This window comes from Panthera tigris, chromosome D3 (genome assembly GCF_018350195.1).
Source record: "Panthera tigris isolate Pti1 chromosome D3, P.tigris_Pti1_mat1.1, whole genome shotgun sequence".
Taxonomy (NCBI): domain Eukaryota; kingdom Metazoa; phylum Chordata; class Mammalia; order Carnivora; family Felidae; genus Panthera; species Panthera tigris.
In genome coordinates, this window is record NC_056671.1 from 13588255 (window position 1) to 13611762 (window position 23508).

Below are 23508 nucleotides of genomic sequence, written 5' to 3' on the forward strand. Positions count from 1 at the left end.
AAATTTTTCATCTTTGTCAATTTGATGGATGAAAAATAATATTCTGTTACCGTTTTTGTGTTTTTCTTTTTTTTTTTTTAGTGTTTTATTTTTTCTTAGAGAGCGCGTGCGCTTGCCCGTGAACGGGGGTGGGGGGCAGGGGGGGGCAGAGCAAGAGAGGGACACAGAATCCGAAGCAGGCTCCAGGCTCTGAGCTGTCAGCACAGAGCCCGATGCAGGGCTCAAATGCATGAACCATGGAATCATGACCTGAGTTGAAGTCAGATGCTCAGCCAACTGAGCCACCAGGCGCCCCCGTTTTTGTATTTTTCTAATTGTGAGTGAATTTTTGCATTTTTCTTACGTTTGTACATCAGTTGTATTTCTTTTACTGTGACTAGCATGCTCTTGTCCTTTGCTCACTTTCCAATTGCTTTTTTTTCCCTTATTGGACCTGAGAAGCTCATTGTTAAGGAAATCGGCCCTGGGTTGTATGTGATGCAAATTTGTCATTTACCTTTTAACTTTCTTTATATTGCATGATTACTTTATAATTGTGCGTTTTAAGCGAATCTAAAATTACCTGCGCTGTTTTTCTCTACGTAGGGTTTCTTAATATCTGGGATCTAAGGACCGGAAAGTATCCCATCCATCGTTTTGAGCATGACGCAAGAATACAGGCACTAGCCCTCAGCCAGGAAGATGCAACGGTTGCCACAGCTTCCGCTTTTGATGTTGTAATGTTGCGCCCCAACGACGAGGGCTACTGGCAAATCGCGGCAGAGTTCGAAGTTCAGAAACTGGTGAGCTTCTTAGCCCAGTCACTTGATTCTCCATTCTTAGAACCTCTGGGTCCGATCAAACAGATAGTAATGATGTCGGCAGCTCCCATTCCCTCGGGCTTCCTGGGGGCCTTACCTTTCCAAATCTCACTGCAGCCTTGCAAAATAGGTAGATAGTATTCTTTTTCCCCATTTACCAAAAAGCCAGTAGAGGCTGAGAGCAGTGTATCGGCTTGCCCCGGATCTCAGAGCTAGGAAGCTGAGATTCAGACCTCGGGGCTGACCTCCTGGCCAGGGGTTTCTCGTCACTGTGGTCCTCAGCCTCCTTCACCTAAAATGAGATGTTCGCCTCTGGGAACGTGAGCTCGGTTTCTGGCCTATCATGTCCGTGAAAATGATGAAAATGAATTCAGTGGTACCTTCCCAGTCCATATGGGAGGGAAGATTTCCGTCCTACACTTTCTTCCGCCTCAGATTTTCTCACCTGGAATTAAGAGTAACTCCTGAGTGAAAACAAGTTTAAGTCAGTGTTAATTGGGGAGCCGAGTTCCAGGATGTCATGCGTGAAGCTCAGCCAACCTGAAGCGTTCTTTACGTCAAGCTTATCTCCATACTCAGTTACACGTGAGCCTCCACTTTTATACGGTGGGAGGTGATTCTGCGGTAAGAAGGAAGTGCTCCAATCTGCGCTAAATTTGGGTTTAATGTAAACAAACTTGATTTGGGTGCTAGTAGAGTGAGCAGAAAAGCCAGTGTTGAATAACGAATTGGTGGTCTGATCCGAAACATCCTGTTTTTCTGCCTTTTCCCCCTGGTGGAGATCTTGTTAGCCTTGAGTAACTAAAAAGCCATGATGTCAGCACTTCGCCTGCATAAGCTTCTTGTCTCTCTAATGACCAGTTTCTGCCCTGTGGGTGGTGTTCCCCCCAAACCGTCTGATGCTCCTCTCGGGGGTTTTACTAGAAAAATGTGAAGGACCATCTTTCTTTGTTCTCAAAACTACCGCAGTGCTTATTATTTGGTCTCTGCCTAAAGAACATTCTAGACCAGCAATAATTATATGAATGCAGACAGTTACTTAAGATGTGAGTTGCTCCGTAGAGTGTAAATCCTGCCTTGGCAATAAAGTGGCATCCTGGCACCCGCTGGAAGCTTTTTGAAGGAGTTTACAGCTTCTGGCAAATGGCACCACCACAGTCAGTCTGAGCCTCTTGGTCTGTCAGAAGTCCAACAATAAAGTGAAACTAAACAGCTAGGCTGAGGATGTTAATTTTAGGGAAATAAGAAATGACTTTTAGAATGGGGGGGAGAGGAAGCAAGCCACGACTGCTTGGCAGCATAGGCCTCATTTCTCATCTCGGATGAGGGGCTGCCGGGCCTCCCTGAAAAAGGTGCCCCCTGGCCCGGCCCTGCGGGCCACTTTTGTCTTCCCAGGTGGGCTCCCCGAATCACAATGGCCATCTTCCCTGGGTTGCAGCACTGGCCTAGCCCTTCCGTCCTTCCTTTGTGATGAGTCCTCAGCTGGGCAGGTTGGGGGGGGGGCAGCACTCACACTCACACTCTTGGGCCCGAGGATTAACAGCAGAGGCCCCCGGATGTATACTGTCCCTCCAGCTCCTCTGGACAGTCCTTAGGATTCAGGCTTTTGAACTCGTTTGGCTTCTTGTCAGGGCCACGCTGTCCTTTCACGCGGTGGTTTTCACGATTACACAGTGTGGCACACGTGCTTTTGTACGCTGAGATTTTACTCAAGGAGGTGAAAACCTGGTGTGAAATGTGCTCGGGAGAAATGTGCCACTTAGGGACGTAGAAAAGCAAGTGATGCCTGAAGGGAGCGCCTTGTTGCCGTGCAGATCAGAGGCAGCGGTCGCGCTAATGCGGTCAGGAGTACCGTGGCGGGGGTATCGTACCCTCGATGACCTGGAAACCAGCAGAGGACGGATAACGCCGCTTTTTAGCCTTTTAGCTGCACATTTCTGGTACCTGCACAAATGCTAAAATGTGAATTTTGCTAATTGGGAACCGAGGGGATTTGATTCAGTTTCTTGTAAAAAAAGAAAACAAGGAAACTTAATATTTTGAATAGTTCTTATACTCTCATGTTTCAGAATTTAAAAGGCAGTAAGGTTTGTGGGAGAAATCTCTCTTCCACCCCATCCAAGAACTCTGTTCCCTCTTTGCAGGCAGCCGTCCTTAGCAGATTTATGCTTGCACAAGCCACGCACACCGTGTTCCCTCTGCCCCCCTCCACGCACGTTAGTGCGCCGTGAATCCTGCTACTCCCCTTCCTTGCTTTTTGTCCCCAAATTTATCTTGGAGATGATTCCATTTTGTATCATGCTTTTTTCTGTGACTACATGGTATTCCTGTTAATTAGCCCCTTAGTAAGGCATGTGTAGTAGGTGTTTCCAGTTTTTAGCTATGACAGCATCATGCTACAGCAGATAACCTTGTATGCAGTTGTGTGTGTGTGTGTGTGTGTGTTTACTTGTAACTAAATTCCTAGGACTGACTTGCTGGTTCAGTGCGTATGTGTGTTTGACATCGTGGTAAGTATTGCCAGATTTCCCTCTAGAGAAGTTGGACTAGGTTACATCCCACCAACCGTAAGTGGGATCCACAAATATGGTTGTCTCGCCTCTACTTCCAGACCGGTGTCCTATCAGGCTAATGGATTTTACTGCTGTGACTGGTAAAAATGGTGTCTCGGTGAATTTTTACTTCGTATTTCTCTTATTAGGAACATACTGTGTTTCTTTTACAAAGAGCATCTCTTTATTAGTGTAGGAACTGTGTTCTCCTTTCCTATGAACTGTTTCTTTGCCCATCTTTTTGTTAGGTCGCTGGTCTTAGTGACCTATGGGAGGCATCGTGTGTTTTTTGACCAAGTAAGGATGAGCTGGAGGTGAGACCTGACAGACTGTGTAACTCTTCCCCGTTCACAGGTTGACTACCTTGAAATCGTTCCAGATACCGGAAGGTATCCTGTGGCAGTGGCCACAGCTGGAGATCTGGTATACCTGCTGAAAGCTGAAGACTCTGCCAGAACCCTCCATTACGTCTATGGCCAGCCGGTCACATGTCTGGATGTCTCAGCCAACCAGGCTGCTTTTGGTGTGAAGAGTCTGGGATGGGTATACGAAGGAAACAAGGTACAGAAATAGTAAGGTGTACAATCAACGAAAAAGAACGTCGATTTTTATTTTTTAGAAGGCAATTAAAAAATTAAGGCTCTCTGATATTATATATTTTTAAGATGTATTCAGACCATTCAGACCATATACATTTAGCATGGGAAAAAAAAAAAAAACAGACCCTGAAGCTCTTCTAAAGGATGTAAAATGGAAAGTAATTGTCTCCTTTCTCCTCCCTTCCCCCAGCCCCATTCCACAGAAGAAACTAAGCATTTTTTAGGTATCAAGAAAAATTTAATGAGTTTAGAAGTACATTTATGCACCAAAAACCGTATTTGTGGAAATGCGATTGTAGTATACATGTGTTCTGTACCCAACATTTTTATTCAGTAATAAGCCTTGGAGGGCATTCCACGTCACCACATACCATGCTCCGTCTCGCTAGGATTCTGGCGTAGGCTTACAACCCATGGTCTGTGTATCTAGCCCCCTCGCTGGTGGGCATTTAGGTCACTTTCACTGTCTCGGCGATTACAGGCAGTGCTACGATGCATATTGCAACTCTCGCGAGTCCTTGTGTGGTCGATCTCTGGGATAGATTCCCGGCGGTTGTGTTGCCTGGGCAGAAGGTATACACTCAGGATGGTGGTAAGGGTTGCAGCAAGATTTGCATTCTCACCAGTAGTGCATAAAAGTGCCTTCTGATAATCCTTGAGCCAGAATTAAGGAGACAAGTTTGTAATCGAAATTCTTTGCATGATGACTAAATTTTATCACTACCTAGCATTTTACTAGCCTGACTGTAAGCCAAGTAGTTAGTCTTAAACTTGATTTATAGAACTCTTTCTCTTCCAGTGGAATCGGGAGAAAGGGATTCAGTTTTTTATTTTGTTTTGCTTTGTTTTTCTCCAATTTTCCTGCTCTTGACCCTGCTGCCTATGGGTACAGTCCCTGGGAAGGAACTTCCCTGAGCCAGCGGCTCCTCTGACAGCACCCTTCTCCTTCGAGAAGGAAGCCCTTCTCCACAGAGCAGCACAGGAGCTGGAGGCGCCGACTCTGGATGCACACGGCCCGAGTTTCAGTACCAGCTCGGTAGTAACCTCCCGCCCTGTGTGACCTTAAGCAGGTGGCTTAACCCTCTTCATGCCCCAGGGAGTTCAGAACAGTGGCTACTTGGTAAAATTGTAGGGTTAAATGAAAACCTGTCTGTAAAGCTTTAAGCGTGGTGCCTGGCGAGCGAGCATTACCATCACGGCGCTTTTATTTCCTCCCCTCATAGTTTAAGTCTGGCCTCTGGTTGTGGTTTTTACATACTGTTTCCCCTTTGTGTAGCCCCCTGTAAGGTCAGATCTCATTCGTTTAGATGTTCACTGGTTTTGCAACTTAGTAAGTGCTCAAAGAATTGAAGCATCCTGGATTCCACGGACCTCTTCTTCGTTCAGGAAGAGGCAATAAAGTGGCAGAAAATATGTGTGGCTTATTGTAACCTCACTGTGACAACGGACTCCCTTTGTGCTCAAGTTGGCCTGTTTTGTTGGAGCACATTCACAGCTTAGCTGGCAAGATAGACGATGATAGAATTGTGCTGTGCCTTCCTAGGAAGTGGGGGAGGGGACCACAGTTGGTGTCCTAAGGCAGTTTCCTTTCTCGGGCTTTGAGAACACCTTCTTTTCTGGTCCCCACTGAGCTCATTTGTTGAGAGAAGAGAGACTGTTTGCTTTCTGACTTTTCATCCATCATACTTTCAGGCTTTGGTTCTCATTTATTTCTCAAGTTCTCGGCGTAGTGAGATGATAGTTATATTTAGCACTAGCCTGGTTTAAATTTGTCATACTTTAATAAATTTTTCATAAACAGGCCCTCTTTCTCTTTGACTTACGTGAGTGGATATATTTGAGAAACCAGCAAAGGGGCAGAGTGTTGAGCTCAAATTTAGACCGGGTGCATCCTTTCAACATCGATGTAAGAAAGTGCTGTTTGGGATGACTTTTGGGTTTTTCAACCCAGTTAAAAGCATTGATTATAAGAATCAGCTGATTAATCTATTGATTTTATGAAAATCCATTTTTAAAAGTTTCTAGTCCCTCAAATAAGTGATTACCCGGTATTTTTCATCGGGGTTTTAAAATGAAGAGTGGAAATAAATTTGCTACAAGAGCGTGTTTAACAACCTCTTCGAAATCTGACGGTAGCATTAGTCATCCAAATATTTTGTGAGTGCGGCTTCAAACCCTCCATCACTTGTGTGGGTGGAGAGTCGGTTGTTGTTCGTAGTTTGGTAATAACTTTGCATGGGGCTGTTTCTCCGACATGAGTGCCGCCCACGGGAACGTGAGGGAAGCCAGGCTTTCCCTATGAAACTTCCCTCATTTTTGAGGAGGCAGCACTTTCCGTCTGATTGCATTTAATGGATTGTCTGCTTCCTGAGAAAAACCTGCATTTTTCGGAATTGAAATTGTCATGTGATATCTCTGTGTGAATTAAGCCATGTTATGGGTGACGCTGTGAGATTTTAGTGTCCTCCTGCTATCCTATATTGTACTATCATAATTCCCAAACAGTCTCATGGGCGATGCTCGGTGTCACCGTGCTTGGAGTACCATGTTTTGGCTACATCTGTGCTGTGGCCCGGCCGCATGTGGCCCAGCACGTTTTATTAGGTTGATGCGAGACCATTACCAGTAGAGTTTGCCTGGAGCTATATACACAGGGGGGTTTGTGTCTGTGCCTCTGGCCTGTATATTTAGGATTCAGATGAAAGCTTTATGAGAACAGAGAGTTTGGTTTATCTTCGTTTTTACTGATACAGAACTGGGGTTTAGTTATAATCCGTTATTGATTAACTGTGATCAAAGCGGACAGTGAAGTCCAAATACTGACACAGAATTTGAGTCAGCAACCAGAATTTCCCTAACCTGTAGAAGTATTCCAGAGGCGTTATTTTTGTTTAGCAGGAGAACATCCTTGCACCGTATGATGATCACATTAGCATTTTATAGGCACCACAGCTGTCTGAGCATCAAGTAATAATGGTTCAAATCCATCCATTCACACATCTAGCTAGCCAGCCGGACGTGTGTTCGGCACAGAGAGTTACAGAACACCAGTTGTGTTCCTGGCATTGGAGCTTGACAACGACATTCTGCATAGACTTCAACAAATTGGCACTTGTCAAGAACCTAGCCCTCTTACTACACGTAGTCTCCTAAGGCAATGAAACACGGAACATAGCAGAAATGTATTTAGTCTTAAGAAGAGGCTTGTAGGAGCCTCTGGGTGGCTCAGTTGGTTGAGTGTCCAACTCTTAATTTTGGCTCAGGCCGTGATCTCACAGTCGTAAGATTGAGCCCCGCTGCATGGGATTCTCTCTCTCTCTCTCTCTCTCTCTCTCTCTCTCTCTCTCTCTCTCTCTCTCTCTCTCTGCCCCTCTGCCACTCACGTGCTCTCTCAAAATAAATAAATAAGCTTTTTAAAAAATTAAAAAGAAAAGGCTTGTAAACACAGCTGGTTGTTCAGCTATTTCCGTCTCAGGTTGGAGGGTTCGGAGAGAGAGAGAGAGTAGTGTCCCAGTACATCTTGGTTTGCCTGTGTGCAAGGATCCCCAGACTTAGGGGTTCCAGAGTTTTGATACCACCTTCTTGGGCTCTTACCTTCATTGGCATCGATGACCTGAAAGGTAGCCATTGCCAAGTGACTGAAGGAAAAAAGATGTGGTTGTGATTACTCTGGCCTCTCCATCCTGCTGCCGTGTAAAAATCAGTGTCACCTCTGTTAACATCCCTCTAAAATTTGTTTGTATGTCTCACATTTCCTGACTCTGTCAAAAATACTTCCTCCGTGAGAATGGTATTTATGATACCATATTATCTTTATTAATTCTTTTGCTGCTTGAATTAAATTTTGCTCTCAGAGGTAGAGGGTTAGAAGATAGAATTGCCTCATTTAAGAGCATTATGTTGATGATGAGCCTCATGCCTCATAAAGGAAAGAGAGAGACCCACTTAGGGCTCTTAGCGTCATTCTATGTATTTGGACATATTTCCTAATTTAGTTCTGAAGTACTTGGCATTCGATGGCAGATTGTATTAAGCAGCATGCGGCGCGCATCCTAATCAGGGAGATGCGAGTGAAGTAATCCAGAAGGCTGGAGTATGTTTGACAAGGACGCTTGCTTGGCCCTGCTGCCTCAGCTTACATCACGCTGGAAAATAATTGCTAACGTCTCCTATGATAATCATTCCCTGTACGTGGACGTGAAAAGACTCTGGATTGGTTGCTTGTACTCATCACAAGTTGAAATATCTGTCTGAGAGAGCCTTCGGAATCAGAAACACAGCGCCTGTGGATTCGGGCGCTGCTCTCCCATACCTACACCAGAAGAGGATGTCCATTTTTTGCTCAAGGTTCTATTGCAGAGAATAAAAGCTTGGTATTTCACAAGCAGGATGACCGATTTAAAATTTAAAGTTCACAAAGTAAATGGCCAATTTTCTTTTCACTCTCACCTTGAAAGCTTTAACTGTATCTGTATGTTTTGTTCTTGGAGAAATTTAAGAAAATAGCTCTTGAAGACCAGTTTTCTGGGTTCCCGAGTGAGGCTGACCATCATTTTTGCTGTTGCGGTTTTTTTTTTTGTTTTTTTTTTTGCATTTTTGCTGTTGCCGTTGTTAATGACTGCTTATCGCACACATACCTTAAAGCTGAATTTCTGACCAGCACTGGAAACAGATGAATCACACATGACATCTACATGGGGGGTTACAGCCTTGCGGGCCTTACCAACAACTTAGCAACATAAAGGTGGTTTTCACCTCATCAAAATGGACCCGAGGCCCTGTGGGGGCCCTCTTCCTGATGTTGTTGAATTTCAGGGTAATGAAAAGTTCTACAGATAAATAGAGGATGATTGGACCTTCAAATGCAAAAAAAAAAAAAAAAAAAAAAAAAAAAAAGAAAAGAAAAAAAAAGAAAAAGAAAAACCAAAAAGCACCCAAATGCATTTTGGACACGTTTTAGTATTAAAATGGTGTCAGGAGGTGATATAATTGTTCTATATTGTTAATAATAATACTCACATGTCGTGAAAGCCTTGGAGCACCTCCCTAGCCCTGGGGTTTCTCAGGACAGAGCACAGAACCTCTGACTTTAGAGACCTTCGAGACTGCCTCTGATATCCTGTGCAGCCATGGCAGGTGATTCTGCATTTCTTGGGAGTACTCCTGCTCACGGAAGCTAAGAGGGCTTGAGGGTCTCTAGCGGTCCTGAATCACTGCTGAGAGGGAGTGACAAAGCCGGAGAAAGGAAGTACAGGGGAAAGTGTTTTCAGCTCCATTCAAGAAGCTCTGTAACCACTGGGGACTCAGCAAGGGTTCTGGAGTCAGTTACACCTTAGGCGGGTCACTTGCACGCCTCAGGCTCCCCGTTTAGAAAGGGAAAAGACCCGGCAAAGGCAGGTGGTGGGCTTTGCACATGGCTGGTGCTCAGCACTTGTCAGTTTCCTCCTTGGCCTTCCCCCCCCCCCCCCGCCCCCAGCTTTAGGTCAAGTGGGAGTTCTTCAGGAGAGCCTGGGTCAGGTGCAAGTCCAGACAGAGACATCAGGCCTGGAGGAGGGAGTTTGGGAGGGGGGAGAGCAGCATTGGGGTGACGCGGGCCGTCCGGAACACAGGGGCCCAGGGGCTGGTGCGGGGCTGGTGCGGGGCTGGGCTAGGGCCGTACTTGTAGTAATAGCAGTCTGTGGTGCTTCCCAAGATTCATTGTCCCAAAAATTGTTCTGGAAGAATACATTTAGAATAGATAAGGGATGGACCCACTTAGCTTCTTGCAGAACTACTGGAGTAAGTTAATGTGAATGCCGAGTCCCTTTGTGTCAAAAGCCTTATCGGAGAGGGCTGGAGGGCTGGCGCCGTGTCTCGCACGTCTTTGTCTTTGCTCACATTTGCTTGATTTTTGTACACCAGTGACATTTGTATCATTTTGGAAGTTTTAAAAACATTGACCAGCATTCTTGAAGTCCTAAGCAAGATTACAAGATGTATGTAATCATCGTTGCCTTTCTTCTCTTTTGCCCCTTGAATTAGCTTAGAGTTTTATTTAGGGCCTAATTTTCTGTCTCTCTTTTTTAACTGAGATATAGGCGACATGCAGTGTCGTATTAGTTTCGGGTGTTCCACATAGTGATTTAACAGGTCTGTACATTCGGTTATTCTGTCTGTCCGCATACAGTATTTTTACAGTATTACTACATTTCCTGTGCTGTGTTTCTCATCCCCATAACTTACAACTGGAAGTTTGTACCTCTTAATCCCCTTCACCTATCCAAAGAAGATCTACAGATCTATTAACAGGGCCTGATTTTTCTAATGGCTTTCCTGATCATTTACATGGAATTTCCGTCCTGGTTTACCATTCCGCACCCATGGAAGAGCGTGAACTTGGAGTTGACCTTTGTGTTTGTTTCACCTCACAAATAGTTATGGCTTTGGTTACTTTGTGACACATCAGGCTTAAAGTAAATATAGCCCAAGCAGCAACTAGGTTCTGTTAAGGTTAAAAATTAGCTTGTTTTTTAAGTTAATAAAGATCAAGGGGTGGCTATTGGAAATGTTTGTCTTTGCCCTAGAAGTAAAAGCAATAACACCGTAGAATAGGCTTCATGCTTTTGACACACACACACACACACACACACACACACACACACACACACACGCTTGAAACTGATGGGTAGCTTGGCAAAGAGTAGGAAAAAGAAGGCACACAGATGACCTGTGTGAGTGGAATTTCAAAACACTTACGACATTTTACTGTTTTCGAGTATGCATAGCAGCTTGGACTAGCCTAACAAAATATTACAAGTTAGAGAACTTTGCTTTTTATTCATTCCATAGATGGAATATGATTTATTCATTCACTCAGCTCTTCAGTCTCCTACAAGGCGTCATGTTAGAGTGGGTTAATAATGATAAATTATTGAGTTGCAGATGAGTCCTAATGGACACAAAGTTATTCTTCTAAGCATTCTCTCTGTGTGTTACTAATTTGCAGGGTAAAGGAAAACTCTAGCTTAGTCCCAAGTTTGATCGTATTCCACATTAAGGAATTTGAGATGAGTTATGAGGTTTACAGTGTGTTCAAATGAGGCCAGGAATCCAAAAGAGTGCCCCCCTCACCAAACGTCCACAGTTATTGGAACCTGTGAATAGGTTAGGTTACATGACAGAGGGGAATGAAGGCTGTAGATGGAAGTAAGGTTGCCAATCTCTTGACCTTAAAATAGGGAGATTGTTCTGGATTATCTGGTGGAACCGAGTGTAATCGCAAGGGTCCTTAAAAGTGGAAGAGGGAGGCAGGAGAGGAGGTCAGAGTAATGTCACATGAGAAGGTCCCGACCCCGGTTGAGACGGAGGGAAGGGATCTAAGAGCCAGGGAATGTGGGCAGCTTCTAGAAGCTGGAAAAGGCAAGGAAACGGATTCTTCCCTAGGCTTCAGCACGGAATATAGCTAGCTGACACCTGGATGTTAGCCAGTGAGACCCACAGTAGGTTTCCAACCTACAGAATTATAAGATGGTAACTATTTGTTTCGAAGGAAGGAAGGAAGGAAGGAAGGAAGGAAGGAAGGAAGGAAGGAAGGAAGGAAGGAAGAAAAAAAAAGAAAAAAGAAAAAGAAAAAAAACCCGAGGCCAGAAATCTTCTGAACTGTTCAGCAGGCAGAAAGTAGGTCTGCTGGGGCGTGGGCCCCAGCCTCTGCTCAGCTCTCCTGCTCCAGAAACGTCCACTGATAAGGGACCGACTGGCTGGATCTGGACCAAATTCAATATCCAGATCCTTTCTAGGTTAGGACCTCTGGCTGAGGCTCCATCTACTCCCCTGGGTGGCCCCATTGCCCTGCAGTGTTTCCTTGGGGTGTGAACTCTTGTCTCATGTTCACAAAAATGACATGAAAGTAATTGCTCCCCAGGCCCCCCTCCCTTGTCTCTGCCCTCTCCCCACCACTGCCTCTTATACCACCTGTCAGCCTACCTCCTCATGGTCCCTGTCTGGTTTTACCAGAGTGAGGGCTGCGTGCTGAGGACTGTGGGTAAGGCCCTGGTGCTGGCCTTCAGCCTGGCCCTCAAGACCTGGGGGGGTCGGATTTCCGTCCTGCATCCCACACCTCCAGAACGAGCCCCTTGCTCCAGCCAGGCCAACTCGATCCAGAATACGCCATGTTACTGACTAGCGGTAGCGTTCCCTCTTCCCCTCCGGTCTCCCCACGTCCTTTCAGGGAAGGTCTGTCCAGAGTCCCACTTGCCAGAAGGAGCCTTACTGATGTCTGACTCTCAGTGCATACCCTTCTTCTCTGACTTGTGTGGCACGTGGGTGTAAATCTCACGTTTTGGTACTGTCGCTGCCCAGCACGATTCTTAACCAGATTGGCATCAGCTGGGAGGTAGGAAGTGAGCATTTATAGTTGAGTAACACTTCTGTCCTGGTGGAGACTCATTTTTGGCTTGGGAGGCAGTATAGGTTAGTGCAGGGGTTCTCAGGTGCCAGAGGACACAGAAATATATGGACCTCTGCACCCTACCCCAAGGCTTCTGAGTCGGGGGGTCTGGGGTGGGAGAATACGAGAATCTGCATGTCTAGCGAGGGCTATGATGCCACTCGTCCGGGGGCCATACTCTTGTGCATCCTGGGGCAGAGGTTTAAAGAGCATCGGCTTAGAGGCCCGCCACCAAGGTTTGAATCCTGGTCCCCAAACCTCCTCACTGTGTAGATGCTTTGACCCCTCCACACCTCCGCTTCCGCGTGTATACAGGGTGTAAAGGCATAATACCCACCATATGGGATTGTGGGGATCGGGTGAGAGACTGCGTCATGGTGGGCTTTTGCACCTGAGAGAACTCTGTGAGCGTCAGCCATTATTCACCATTTTTCTTGGAATCCAGAAAGGCATTGTGATATGGTAGCAGACACTGATGTAGGGATGGGACAGGATGGGCTCTGCCTGCTGTGTCCTTGGCTACTGTCGTCACCTGTGTAATTGGGGCAAGCTATTCAAGCATTTCTAGGCCTTAGTTTCTTCATGTATAAAACGTAGCAGTAGTATTTGTCTGCTTTCCTTTTGGTGGCTGAGAATCACGTGGAATATTCTGAAAGGACTTATATGAAAGGAATATCAGAATTATTATTGACAGCTGCTATGTATAGCATTCCTTATGTACAGAACACGTCTAAGCTCATGCGTGTGGGTGCAGTCGTGAACCACACTGGCGGGGTGGACTGTCTGCCCTACGCCAAAGGCCGATTGTTCACTGCGATTGCTGGCCTCCTCCGTCGGCCGTCCTGGTCCTGTGATCTGATTTTAGCCCCACTCTTCCTGTCTGCCCCCTTCAAAGCCTTTGTCAAGTCTAGCCTGGGGCCAAACGAGAAGTCTCCAGGCTCGTCAAAGGAAAATTGAGAACCGAGCCAGTGTGATAGCCTGAACTTCAGGAGCGATGTGGAGTCTGTAGGCTTACAGATACCTTCACGTGATGATCGTCTCACTTGTAATCTTCCTATTGAAAAAATAACATCTCAGTTGCCTATCATTTTGAAGAATTCATTTCAGAGTCTGCAGCCTCCCTTTTCTTCCCTATGTGAGAGAGATGTAATAACTTTCTTTCTCGTGGGGGCTATGATCAGTTACATGTGGCTAATATTTGTGAAGGGCTTTGAAACTGGCTGTGCTCTTTGTTACCATGAGGCGTGTTGGGACATAACAGGAGGACGGGAGGATTTTCAGCTTTCGGTTAGACGTTTGTATAACCAGTGTAATCTCTTCACTGGGCTGAATGCTCTGACAAGGAACATTTCCTGTTGATTTTATGTGCCCCTTATCCGGTTCTTTGTGGCCACCTCTCTGTTCTTTATTCTAGCACTAGGACAGAGATTGTCTAGAGAGAGCCCTGAAGCAAAGCAGGGAGCTGTATCCTGCTCACTCCACAAAGTAGACCTGCCTTTCTCATTTCCAGCATCTGTGAATGCAGGGCTGAGAGAGGGAGATGTGGGTTACATCCGCCTGCGTTTTCACCCGAGCTTACTCTTGCTCTCTGGGTTGCTTTCGGGTTTAGGTCATAATAGGTGTTGGTTCGGCCTCGCTCTGGTCCTTTGTAGACATCTGCCCGCGCCACAGAGCCCCTGCGTTTGGCACAGACCACGGTGATTGGCAGTGCCTTCCCAGGCAGGGTCCAGTCCTGGAACAGCGGGGGTTGCAGGTGCATTGGCACGTGCTGGTGGGGAGCGCACACGGGCCTTGCCCACCCAGCGCCTGGCGACTCTCAGCAACACGGTCCCATCTCTGAAATATCTTGGCCTTGTGGGCTTGTCACTCCAATTAAAACTTCAACATGAAAGCAGCCCAGGCTGCTGCTCCCTTTGTGCTGCATGTGAGCGTGGCCCGTGCCAGGAGCATGTCATGGAGACCGTGGAGGGGGTGCCACGTTTCGGGGGCCTGCGCTCGTGTTGGGGGTCCGTTTCTTCAAGCTTCACGTCTTGCTGTTGCTGCTGCTAAGTGCACCTGAGAGGCAACTTTCTGTTTGCCAACAGACAGTCACCTTTGGGCTGGTGGTGAAAGTCATTTTGCACATGTTCACAGATCCGCTGTGTTACCAAGCCTCACGCTCTGACTTCTCTCTGGCAAGGACTTACAAAATAGTCTCTCTGGCTGATTGTCAAAAATTACATCATATCGGAGTAAACTGCTTTTAAATCAGACATCCATTATTCATGTATATTAACTGCTTTTTTATTTTTTTATTGGCTGTTTTGTGTATGATTTACTCTTTTCTCACTAGGTCCCTCCTCCCTCCCCAATTGTCTGTCTTCCTCCTCGTTTTTGTTTTTTTTTTTTTTAATCTTAGCTCATCTGTGAATTTATAGAGGCTGTTGACTTAGCTTTGCATGTGAGTATATGCTGGCCCTGCATTGTTTTGTAGTGAAATTTTAACCACGTTTTTGCAGGCCATATTTATGTTGGGTCAGGACAGCAGCTTGGGTCATTTACATGAGTAAATTCTACCCCAAAGACTGAGAAGTCTTTTTCTCTTGTACCTTTTGTATTGTTTTAAATGGGCATTACTAGTTTTGTACCTCAAGAGCCGTACTGAACGAACTGTACCTCCCACTTATGAAACAGCTAAATACGTTGCCATGAGTGGAAAAGCCAGTGGACTTAATGTGTTCATTTGTATGCACGGAGCAGATCTCTACTGTAGGCCGGTGTGCCGTGGGCCCGGGATCGATAGACACAGGCCGAGATGTGTAGCACTCACTCATTCTTTCATCAGATCCGCGTTCAGTCCCTCCCATGGTGCCAAACACAGCACAGGTCTCCAGGAAGTACCTGTCCACTCCACACCATAGTGCCAGAGGGTCCCCTTGGGCAGCCGGCATCTTTGTGGCCGTGGTGCAGTGCCCTGACCCGTGGCACTTGTCTGTTTGGAATAAGGACCACGTGCAGTTTGAACTACTTATTTAACCCAGAGCGGCAGTGTTATTGTGGATAATCGGTATTTGCGTACTTTTAAGCACATTTACCTGAATCTTTGCTCAGCGTTCCTTCCAGCACCTCAGACCTTTTTTCTGGAATGATTTTCCACCTTCCAAAAATATACTCTTCAGAAGTTCCTTTAGTGAGGGTCTCCTCGGCGCAGGAGTTCTCTGTATTTTTCCCCAAGAACCTCTTTTTTTTTGGCCTCAGTCTAAGGTAGTTTTGCTGGTCCTTTATAACTGTGGGTTGACAGTCCTCTACGCTCAGCCCTTTGGAGAGACGATTGGTTTGGACTCCACTGGGTCCACTGAGAGCTTGGCTGTCAGTCTCACGGTCATTGTGCTTAGGCCTCTTCCTCCTCCCAGTCTTACTTTCCTGTGGTTTCTCTCTGATGTCTCTAGGTGTGCCTGCACTTTTATTTTTCCCATCGGATCTCTTGTGCTTCCTCCTTCCAGTTGTAGAACATTCTCAGCCATTGTGGAAATTTTCCTCTCCCTCATCCTGTCTGTTCTTCCTCTCAGGAACTCAGGGCAGATGTGTGTTGGACCAGCTTGTCCTCTCCTCGGGGCTGTGCGCTGCTCACTCACATTTTCCATCTCTGCCTCTCTGTGTTGCATTCTAGGTGACGTCTTCAAATCTGTCTCCAGTTCATGGAATTCCTTGGACTTGAATTCTCTAGCTCGTCCGTTGCCTTTGTAATTTCTAGAAATCTGTTTGTTTTTGCAGAGGCTTCTTTGATGCTTTCGACTCCTCACCATTTTATTTCTATAAACATTTTCAGCATACGTTTTTTGTTTTATCTAATAAACATCTGATATCCTTGGAAGTCTAATCAGTTTGTTTTCTACCTCTCATTTTTGATGAGTTGTTCCTTTCTATAGTTGGGATTTTTTTTTGGGCCTCATAAATATCTATTTATTTATTTTTACTTTTAATTTAAATTTTAGTTAACATACTAATATTGGTTTCAGGATAATTCAGTGATCCATCACTTACATACAACACCCTGTGCCCATCACAAGTGCCTCCTTAATGCCCATCTAGCCCATCCCCCACCCACCTCCTCCATCAACCCTCAGTTTGTTCTCTGTCCTTAAGAGTCTCTTGTGGTTTCTTTCCCTCTCTCCTCTCCCCCCTGCCCAACCCCGCCTTGGGATTTTTTTTTATGAGCTGTATTTGGCTGATCTTGATTTGTAGGTTTCCTTTTGTTCTTTGTTTTTTTCCAATCAAAAGGTCTCACATATTTCTTACTGAGCCAACCTACTGGTGCAGAGCCATAGTAACAGACAAAAATCATTTCCCCGGTAAAACAGGTCTATTGTTCAGGTAGTAGGGATGTCTACAGAGTGATAGGGGAGGGACATGGGGCCTCACGCAGCATTAATGTGTGTGCCATCTCGTGTGCGATCGCTTATAGACGCAGCTTGGTTCTTCTCCAGTGTCTCCTCTTGGAGTTGTACCTGATTTTATTACCGGTTTTCATCTGAATCCACTGGGAAATAGGATGATTCTGCTTTTGTTCCTTGGCCCTGAATTGCTTGATCCGGAAAGTCTTGTGAGAAGACACGGAGACGACCGTCAACTGCCCACACCACAATGGCGGAGAAAAGGAAAGCAATTTGTAGGTTTCCTAAGGGGCCTGGGTTGAGAGGATCTTCCTCCTGAGAAGACCCTGCCAGCTACCAGGAGACATGTTACCAACCTGAAAATACTTCAGTTACCAGGCCAGGGGGCTTTGGGGCCTTGCAAGTAGTTTAAATGTCTATTTATTTATTTTTGAGAAAGGGAGAGAGAATCCCAAGCAGGCTCCAGACTGTCAGCACAGAGCCCTATGTGTGTGTGTGTGGGGGGGGGGGGGGGGGCTCTATCCCGCCAATGAGAGATCATGACCTGAGTTGAAATCAAAGAGTTGGACACTTGACTGACTGAGCCACCCAGGTGCTTTGGGCCTTACAGGTAGTATAAATTTAAACTGTGAACCTGGGTGAGGGCAGACCCGGGGCAAACAGTTTCCACACTGAGCTGAACCTGAGGCAGACACGAGTTTCCAGAGAGGCTCTATTTGCCAATGGATAGGCTTCTCCACTGGTCTGATTTTTACTGAGCGTACCCGTCCGTACGAGGGCCCCAGCAATAGGCAGACACCTCGGTTCTGGTGTTTCCACTTGGTGCTGGCCAGAAACCGTGCCTCCTGTCTCCCCAGGCTCCCGGGCTCCTGACATTGGCAGATATCCTCAGAGCAGCCCCTGACATGAGCGCCCCTTCCTTTTCTGGTTTTAGCGCCCTCTTCGTTTTTGGCTCCTCCGAATTTCTCTGATTTCTCAGGAGTTAAACAGAATGTTTGAGGAGTATTTAATAGACTGAATCTTATGCAGCATTTTCAGTGTTTGTAAACAGGAGGGTTTTCCCCATATTCTAGTCTGCTGTGCTGTCAGAGAAAACCTTAGCCTGGCTACAGTTGGAGTGCTCTAGAATCTGGATGGTCTGGAGAGGGATCTGTGGAACCTCCTTCTGTTTTGAGTAGGATGAAGTAATTCTTTGTATAAGCCAATAACGGGATTAGGCATCCAGAAATGGGGGAATGCGTCAAGCAAAAAAAGGTGTATCTGCGTATTTGTCGTGAACCAGACTGTGGTTACCAGATTTGCCGATGTACCAGTCAGTTCATCTCCAAGCACATGCTGGGCCCTTGATCAGTGCTGCAGGAATGAATGATAGGATTTCTTCCCTAAGGAACTTAGGGTCTGAGTCCGAGGCAGTGTTTTATGGCATGTGGCATGGCGCTTGGTAGCACGGCCTCAGCCGGCCTGGCCGAACCAGTTTCCGGTGTTTGAGAACCACGGGTCTGAGAGAAAGAAGCTGACGTGCCGTTCGAGACGGCACCTCGTAAACAGCAGCTGAAGCGTGTAGACAGTAAATACCCTCATTACCGACGAGAGGAGATGAACTCTGCCAAAGGCACAGAGAGAGCACAAAATAAGCTTCCTTGGGTGGAAGAGGAGAGGACGTGAGGACTGTTTGCTTTATGCCCTAGAATCTGGCTTCTTACCATGACTTTCTCCCCTCAGAAGAGCCAAGTATGTGTGGTAGTGGTGGGGGCGGGTTATTAGGGAATCAATAGAGAAAAGTAGGTAGACTGTCATCTCCAAAGATTTCAAATACCCACCCCCATGCCTTTTATCTTGGACTCTCTCAGCCTAGCATCTGCCAACCTTCCGCTCTCCTTGTCTCTTCCCTTTTTTAAAATAGCAGCAGAGGGGGTGCCTGGGCGGCTCAGCCAGTTAAGCATCTGACTTCGGCTCGGGTTGTGATCTCACAGTTTGTGGAATCAAGCCCCATGTCGGGCTCTCTGTCAGCCCGGGGCGCACTTTGGATCCTCTGTCTCCCTCTCTCTCTGTCCCTCCCCCACCGCAGCAGACAAGTGATCTTTAATTCACCATGCTTTTGAAAATGCCGCTGTCTCCTAAGGAAGGCTTCTGACCACTCCTCACTTTTTGGGAAAGGCAGTGCTGCGGTCCTGTGGAGGCCAGCCAGCTGCTCAGGTGGGTGTTGGAGTGATGCCTTTGACAGAAGTGTATGAGGAGGACTTACTGTTTTGGTAAGTCTAAAATCTAAACACAGACGGAGTTCCTTTCTTCATTCATCAGTGTGTGACCAAAAGTCGGGGACCGCGAGGCTCTGTAATCTCTCCGTGGTGATTCCTGTATGCAACTGGGTGCTGTTTCATGATGAAGGTAACAGCGTGCCCACATTTAGGAAACCTCTGCCGTGCGATATTCACTTCTTACTAGGTGGGTGAAGGGCCTCGCCCACTGCAGGGACGGTAGCCGTTGGTCAGCTCTTGCCTTCACGCTTTGGTTGGAAGGCCAGTCCTGGGCACACTGAGTGTTCCGGGTCACACCGGGGTATCCCAGATGCTGGCCCCGTGGCCGCCCCCCACTTCCTGATTCTACCCTGCCGCCCCTGCCATTACAACACCAGATGCCAGGACGTGGCTGTAAGGTGGGTCTCCTCAGAGAGGCGGGTCCCACATATCGAGGAGCAGGACAGCCGGTGGCCGTGCACCAGCTGGTGAAGAGGCGGCTTGTTGCAGCTGGCAGCAGGCTGAGGCCTCCACGTGTCACCCACCGTCCCTGTTCATTCCAGTACCGACTGCAAAGAAGATGATTGATAATATTTGTTGCAGTAACGAAGTACGTTATTTTGTCTAAAAATTTATTAACAGCCCAAATAGCCATCAATACGAAATTACACATCCATAAGAAATTCTATGCAGGCATTAAAAAGAACAAGATTTACCTATAGATACTAATGAAGAAAGGACTCTCCTGTTGTTTAAGTAGGAAAAACAAGTTATAAAACAATAATCCCATTCAGGGAAAAAACAGTTTTACACACACACACGCACGCACACACACGCACATGTAGAAAGGCAAGGCAGACCTGTGTCAGAAAAAGTCTAGCGGTATATACACCGAACTGCTGAAGTGTAGTTATTTCTGAGATTGACCTACAGAAGGTTACCGCTCCTTATTTAATTCTGTTGTGTTAGAATTTGTTACAAGATCTATTACGTCTGAAATCAGAAAACAATTTTTTTTAAGAAAAGAATTTCAAAGACATCTGAATAGCTGACAGAATTTAAAGTTTGGATTCTAAGACTAGGATTTATGAAGATACTTTAAGGTTTTTACGAAGAGGAGGAAAAAACACAGAAAAAAACTTTCTGCGGAAGTTCTTTGTCTATGGTGTTTGCTTCCATCCGGTGCCCTCTCGATCTGCCTGGAAGCCAAAGAGCAGGGAGGGCCACCCAGTGTCCTGCGACTGCAACACCGCACATCCTATAGTTACCTCTGCAAAATAGCTGTTGGTCATTGTAGGTAATTCTTAAAATAAAAATTTGCTCTGTAATCACTATGTAGGCTCTTCTGCAACATTCACTTGGTACTTAAAAGGAAAAATCCCCAGCAGCATCTATTGATTTGGCGGTCACATGAATGCAGAACATTTTCTCCAAGATTTTAGCTCCGGGTAGTATTTTCCTTCTTTCTAGCACATCCATACACCTCTGAGAGGGAGTCAAGTGGCCATGGGTTGAGACTCACCCAACTAGGGCAATAAAGAGAAAAATTAGTCTAATGCATGGTCTTAACAAGAGGGGGAGTGTGAGCATGAATAATTAATCTCACTAGTCTGTGGCAATCAGATAAAATGAAGTCCCATTTGCTCAACCTTATTAAAAGAGAGAGAGCGTGGGAGGGAGTGAGCAAGGGAGGGAGAAATGGTAAAGGTCGTTAAGGGACTTTTAACATGGAAAGAACCGCCTCGGAGATGGGTAATGTGTTTTCTAATCTCTGTGGTCTTTAACTAACCCTAATGGTAAAGGTACTCTTTGGATATTCTGATTCATTGAATTATTAAACATTTCAGAAAATACTTGACTCTTCGCTATGAACTTTGATGCCTTTATGATGAATTTGCAGTCTTTCCGGAGAGGGATCAGAGTTCCCTGTGTCACTCAGAGATGACCTATCCACTTGTCAAAAATGAACTAGAAAAAGTAAGGATGGACTCAATACCAGATTTTAATTCTTAGGTTTACCACGGACCTTTGCACTTTTACGGCCTACCTTCCTACGATGGAAGTGGAACTATTATAAAAACAAAAAGAAATTGAGTCTAACAACTCTACTGAAAGCTCTATTATGATACAGAAGTGTGGAAATTATGAGAGACCATGAGGTTGCTGTTTGAATTGTTTTTATCCTTCCAGGAATGGATTTTATGCAACTTCTAGGTTACTCACTATAGATAGATTTGATTACTTCTAATCAATATTACTTGGAAGAAGAACTTCTTTTGGATATTTTAGAATTGTTGAAATTGTTTTCATTTAAAATTGTTGGAATTTTCTCAAACTTACTTTCAACTGCGTGAAAATAAAAATAAAATTTAGCTTGCTCTCTGTAGTCTTTGTGATTAGGAAGGCGGTTTAAATTTTGAAATTGCCTCTTTCCTTTCAGCCTCTTTCAGGGGCTGCTCACAATAGTTAATTAATATTAGTCTTTTTTTTTTTTTAAACTGTGAAGCATTTCCAAAGGTTCACTTATTAGAAGTGTGTGTTGATGAAGAGATCGTGGTTTTCAAGGTGGAGACCCACAACCTCTCAGTGCTGAAATAAGAATCTGTATCCTGATAATTGGTAATCGTATAGGTTGAGAAGAAAAAGATAGCACATTTCATTTTCATGTGTGTGAGAAGGGAGGAGAGTCTATCTACAAAATACTAACATTAAAACTTCTGAGTTCAATAAATTTAACCACATGACCAACAGAATAGAATGCATGTTCAGGGAGGGTGTGTGTGTGTGAGTGTGGGTGAACGAGGAGGCTTTTGAACTGTGAATTTGGGCAAGGGTGTATCTTCAGTATTAACAACAGTGAATAATGCATAGCAAGCATTTCATGTTAATTCACTGAATTACTAAGGTTTTTTTTTTTAGTAAAAGACTTAAATATTCTTTAGAAAGATTCCTCATAAATCCTCTTTTTTTTTCTTTTTGCTGGAGAGATAGCACAGAAATGTTCAGATATGATGAATACATTGTCTAGTGATCAAGGATACCTTATTTGCCTCTATACCTTATAGAACAGAGCCTCCTAAAATTAGCAAGTTGAGAGTGGCCGAAGAGAGAAATGTTTGGGAATGTTCATTATACCAATATGATTATACCAATTATATCAATAAAAAAATTTTTTTTTAATGTTTGGGAACAAGGCTTTGTGTTTTGGTTTGCAGTTTAATCTAAAGGAATCACTGGTCATGTAGTGATTAAGTGTCCATCTTCCCGGATACTTGTAGTGTTGTTTTTACCTTCCGGGATATCCACAGAGAGAGGGGAAAAATAAAGAGAACACAGGCTGGCTCATCTGCAGACATCAGGAAATCAGAAAGCAGCTTCTCAGCAGTCAGTGACCCTTGTTTTCTATGCTGCTTTTTCTGGCTTAGGAAATTGGGATGCCTCATATCCCCATTTGGCATTTTCTTTTGTGTCCTAGGATTTTGCACCTTGGCCTGAGGAATTCTTGGGATGTTCTTTTATTTTCTTTTGCGTGTCCTTTTGTCATTCCAATAGCCATATCCCTACACTGTCACTCCTTGGAAAAGGGAAGGACATTAAGCGGCAGCTCATGTCCCTTACAGAAGGAGCTGGGGAGTAATAACGGCCCTGCCCTGGGCAAGGCTGCAGTGAGAAGTGTTGCACGTAGGCCTCCTGTGTGCAGCTGCCAACCCACGCGTCTTCCTTCCTTCCCAGATCCTGGTGTACAGCCTGGAGGCAGAGCGCTGCCTCTCGAAGCTGGGTAACGCGCTCGGGGATTTCACTTGCGTCAACCTCAGAGACAGCCCCCCCAACCTCATGGTCAGTGGCAACATGGACAGGAGGTAAGTCTGAGTGAGGAGCCGCGTCCCGTAGCCACGGGAGCTCCTGCCGAGGCTTTGCCCCTCGGCTCGGCCCCACTGTTCTCGCTCAGTCCCTCTGCTGCTCACACCGCTGCGGGCTCGCTCCACAGCCTCGCCCGCCTCGGCTCAGCCCTGATCCTTAAATACCGCCCCTGTGAACGTGGAGAACAAAGTCTTGCATTAGGTAATAGTTGGACAGAGCTGGGTCTCCGCCTCATTTCTGACACGCTCCGGGAAGGTGGTCTTTTCAGCCATTTGGCGGACACAGTTGGTAGAAGGTCCGGTGAGACCACTTGGAGTATCTTTTGTTCCCCTGCTGCAAAATTTGTTTGGCATTTAAAAGCTCACTTTCTGATATTAAAAACAATAACCTAAGGGCTGAATCATGTTCAACAGAATAGGGTTGCTGCCAAATGATGTCAAGAGTGTATTTCAGAACGCTATGGTGTCCCTCTGGTGATGGGGGGAGAAAGGGACTTGATGGGAACAGATTCCAGTTTCTCTTGAGCTGATTAGCAGTCTTCTCTTCAACGCTTTGGCTTAGGGAGTCGGATTTTCCTGGTGCAGGGTCCAGTGCCAGCCACGACGCTCCAGGAACCATCAGCACGAAAGGATTAAAGTGTTTGAAAAGACCCTCTGGGTCC

At 45.8% G+C, this 23508-nt stretch overlaps 2 protein-coding genes across 2 annotated transcripts in view; one reads left to right on the forward strand and one right to left on the reverse strand.

The window, feature by feature from the left end:
* FBXW8 (F-box and WD repeat domain containing 8) overlaps positions 1-23508 on the forward strand; it is a 117811-nt gene that overhangs the window by 77089 nt on the left and 17214 nt on the right. The window contains exons 6-8 of the mRNA XM_042961445.1: positions 586-782; positions 3707-3913; positions 22719-22846. Coding sequence (XP_042817379.1) covers positions 586-782; positions 3707-3913; positions 22719-22846 — 532 coding nt within the window. The remainder of the gene's footprint in view (positions 1-585; positions 783-3706; positions 3914-22718; positions 22847-23508) is intronic.
* On the reverse strand, positions 16815-20278 carry LOC122232516 (60S ribosomal protein L39-like). The gene is made up of 2 exons (XM_042961971.1): positions 20255-20278; positions 16815-17033 (listed from the first exon to the last, which is right to left on the reverse strand). Exons 1-2 carry the CDS (start codon positions 20276-20278, stop codon positions 16815-16817), a joined length of 243 nt encoding a protein of 80 aa, XP_042817905.1.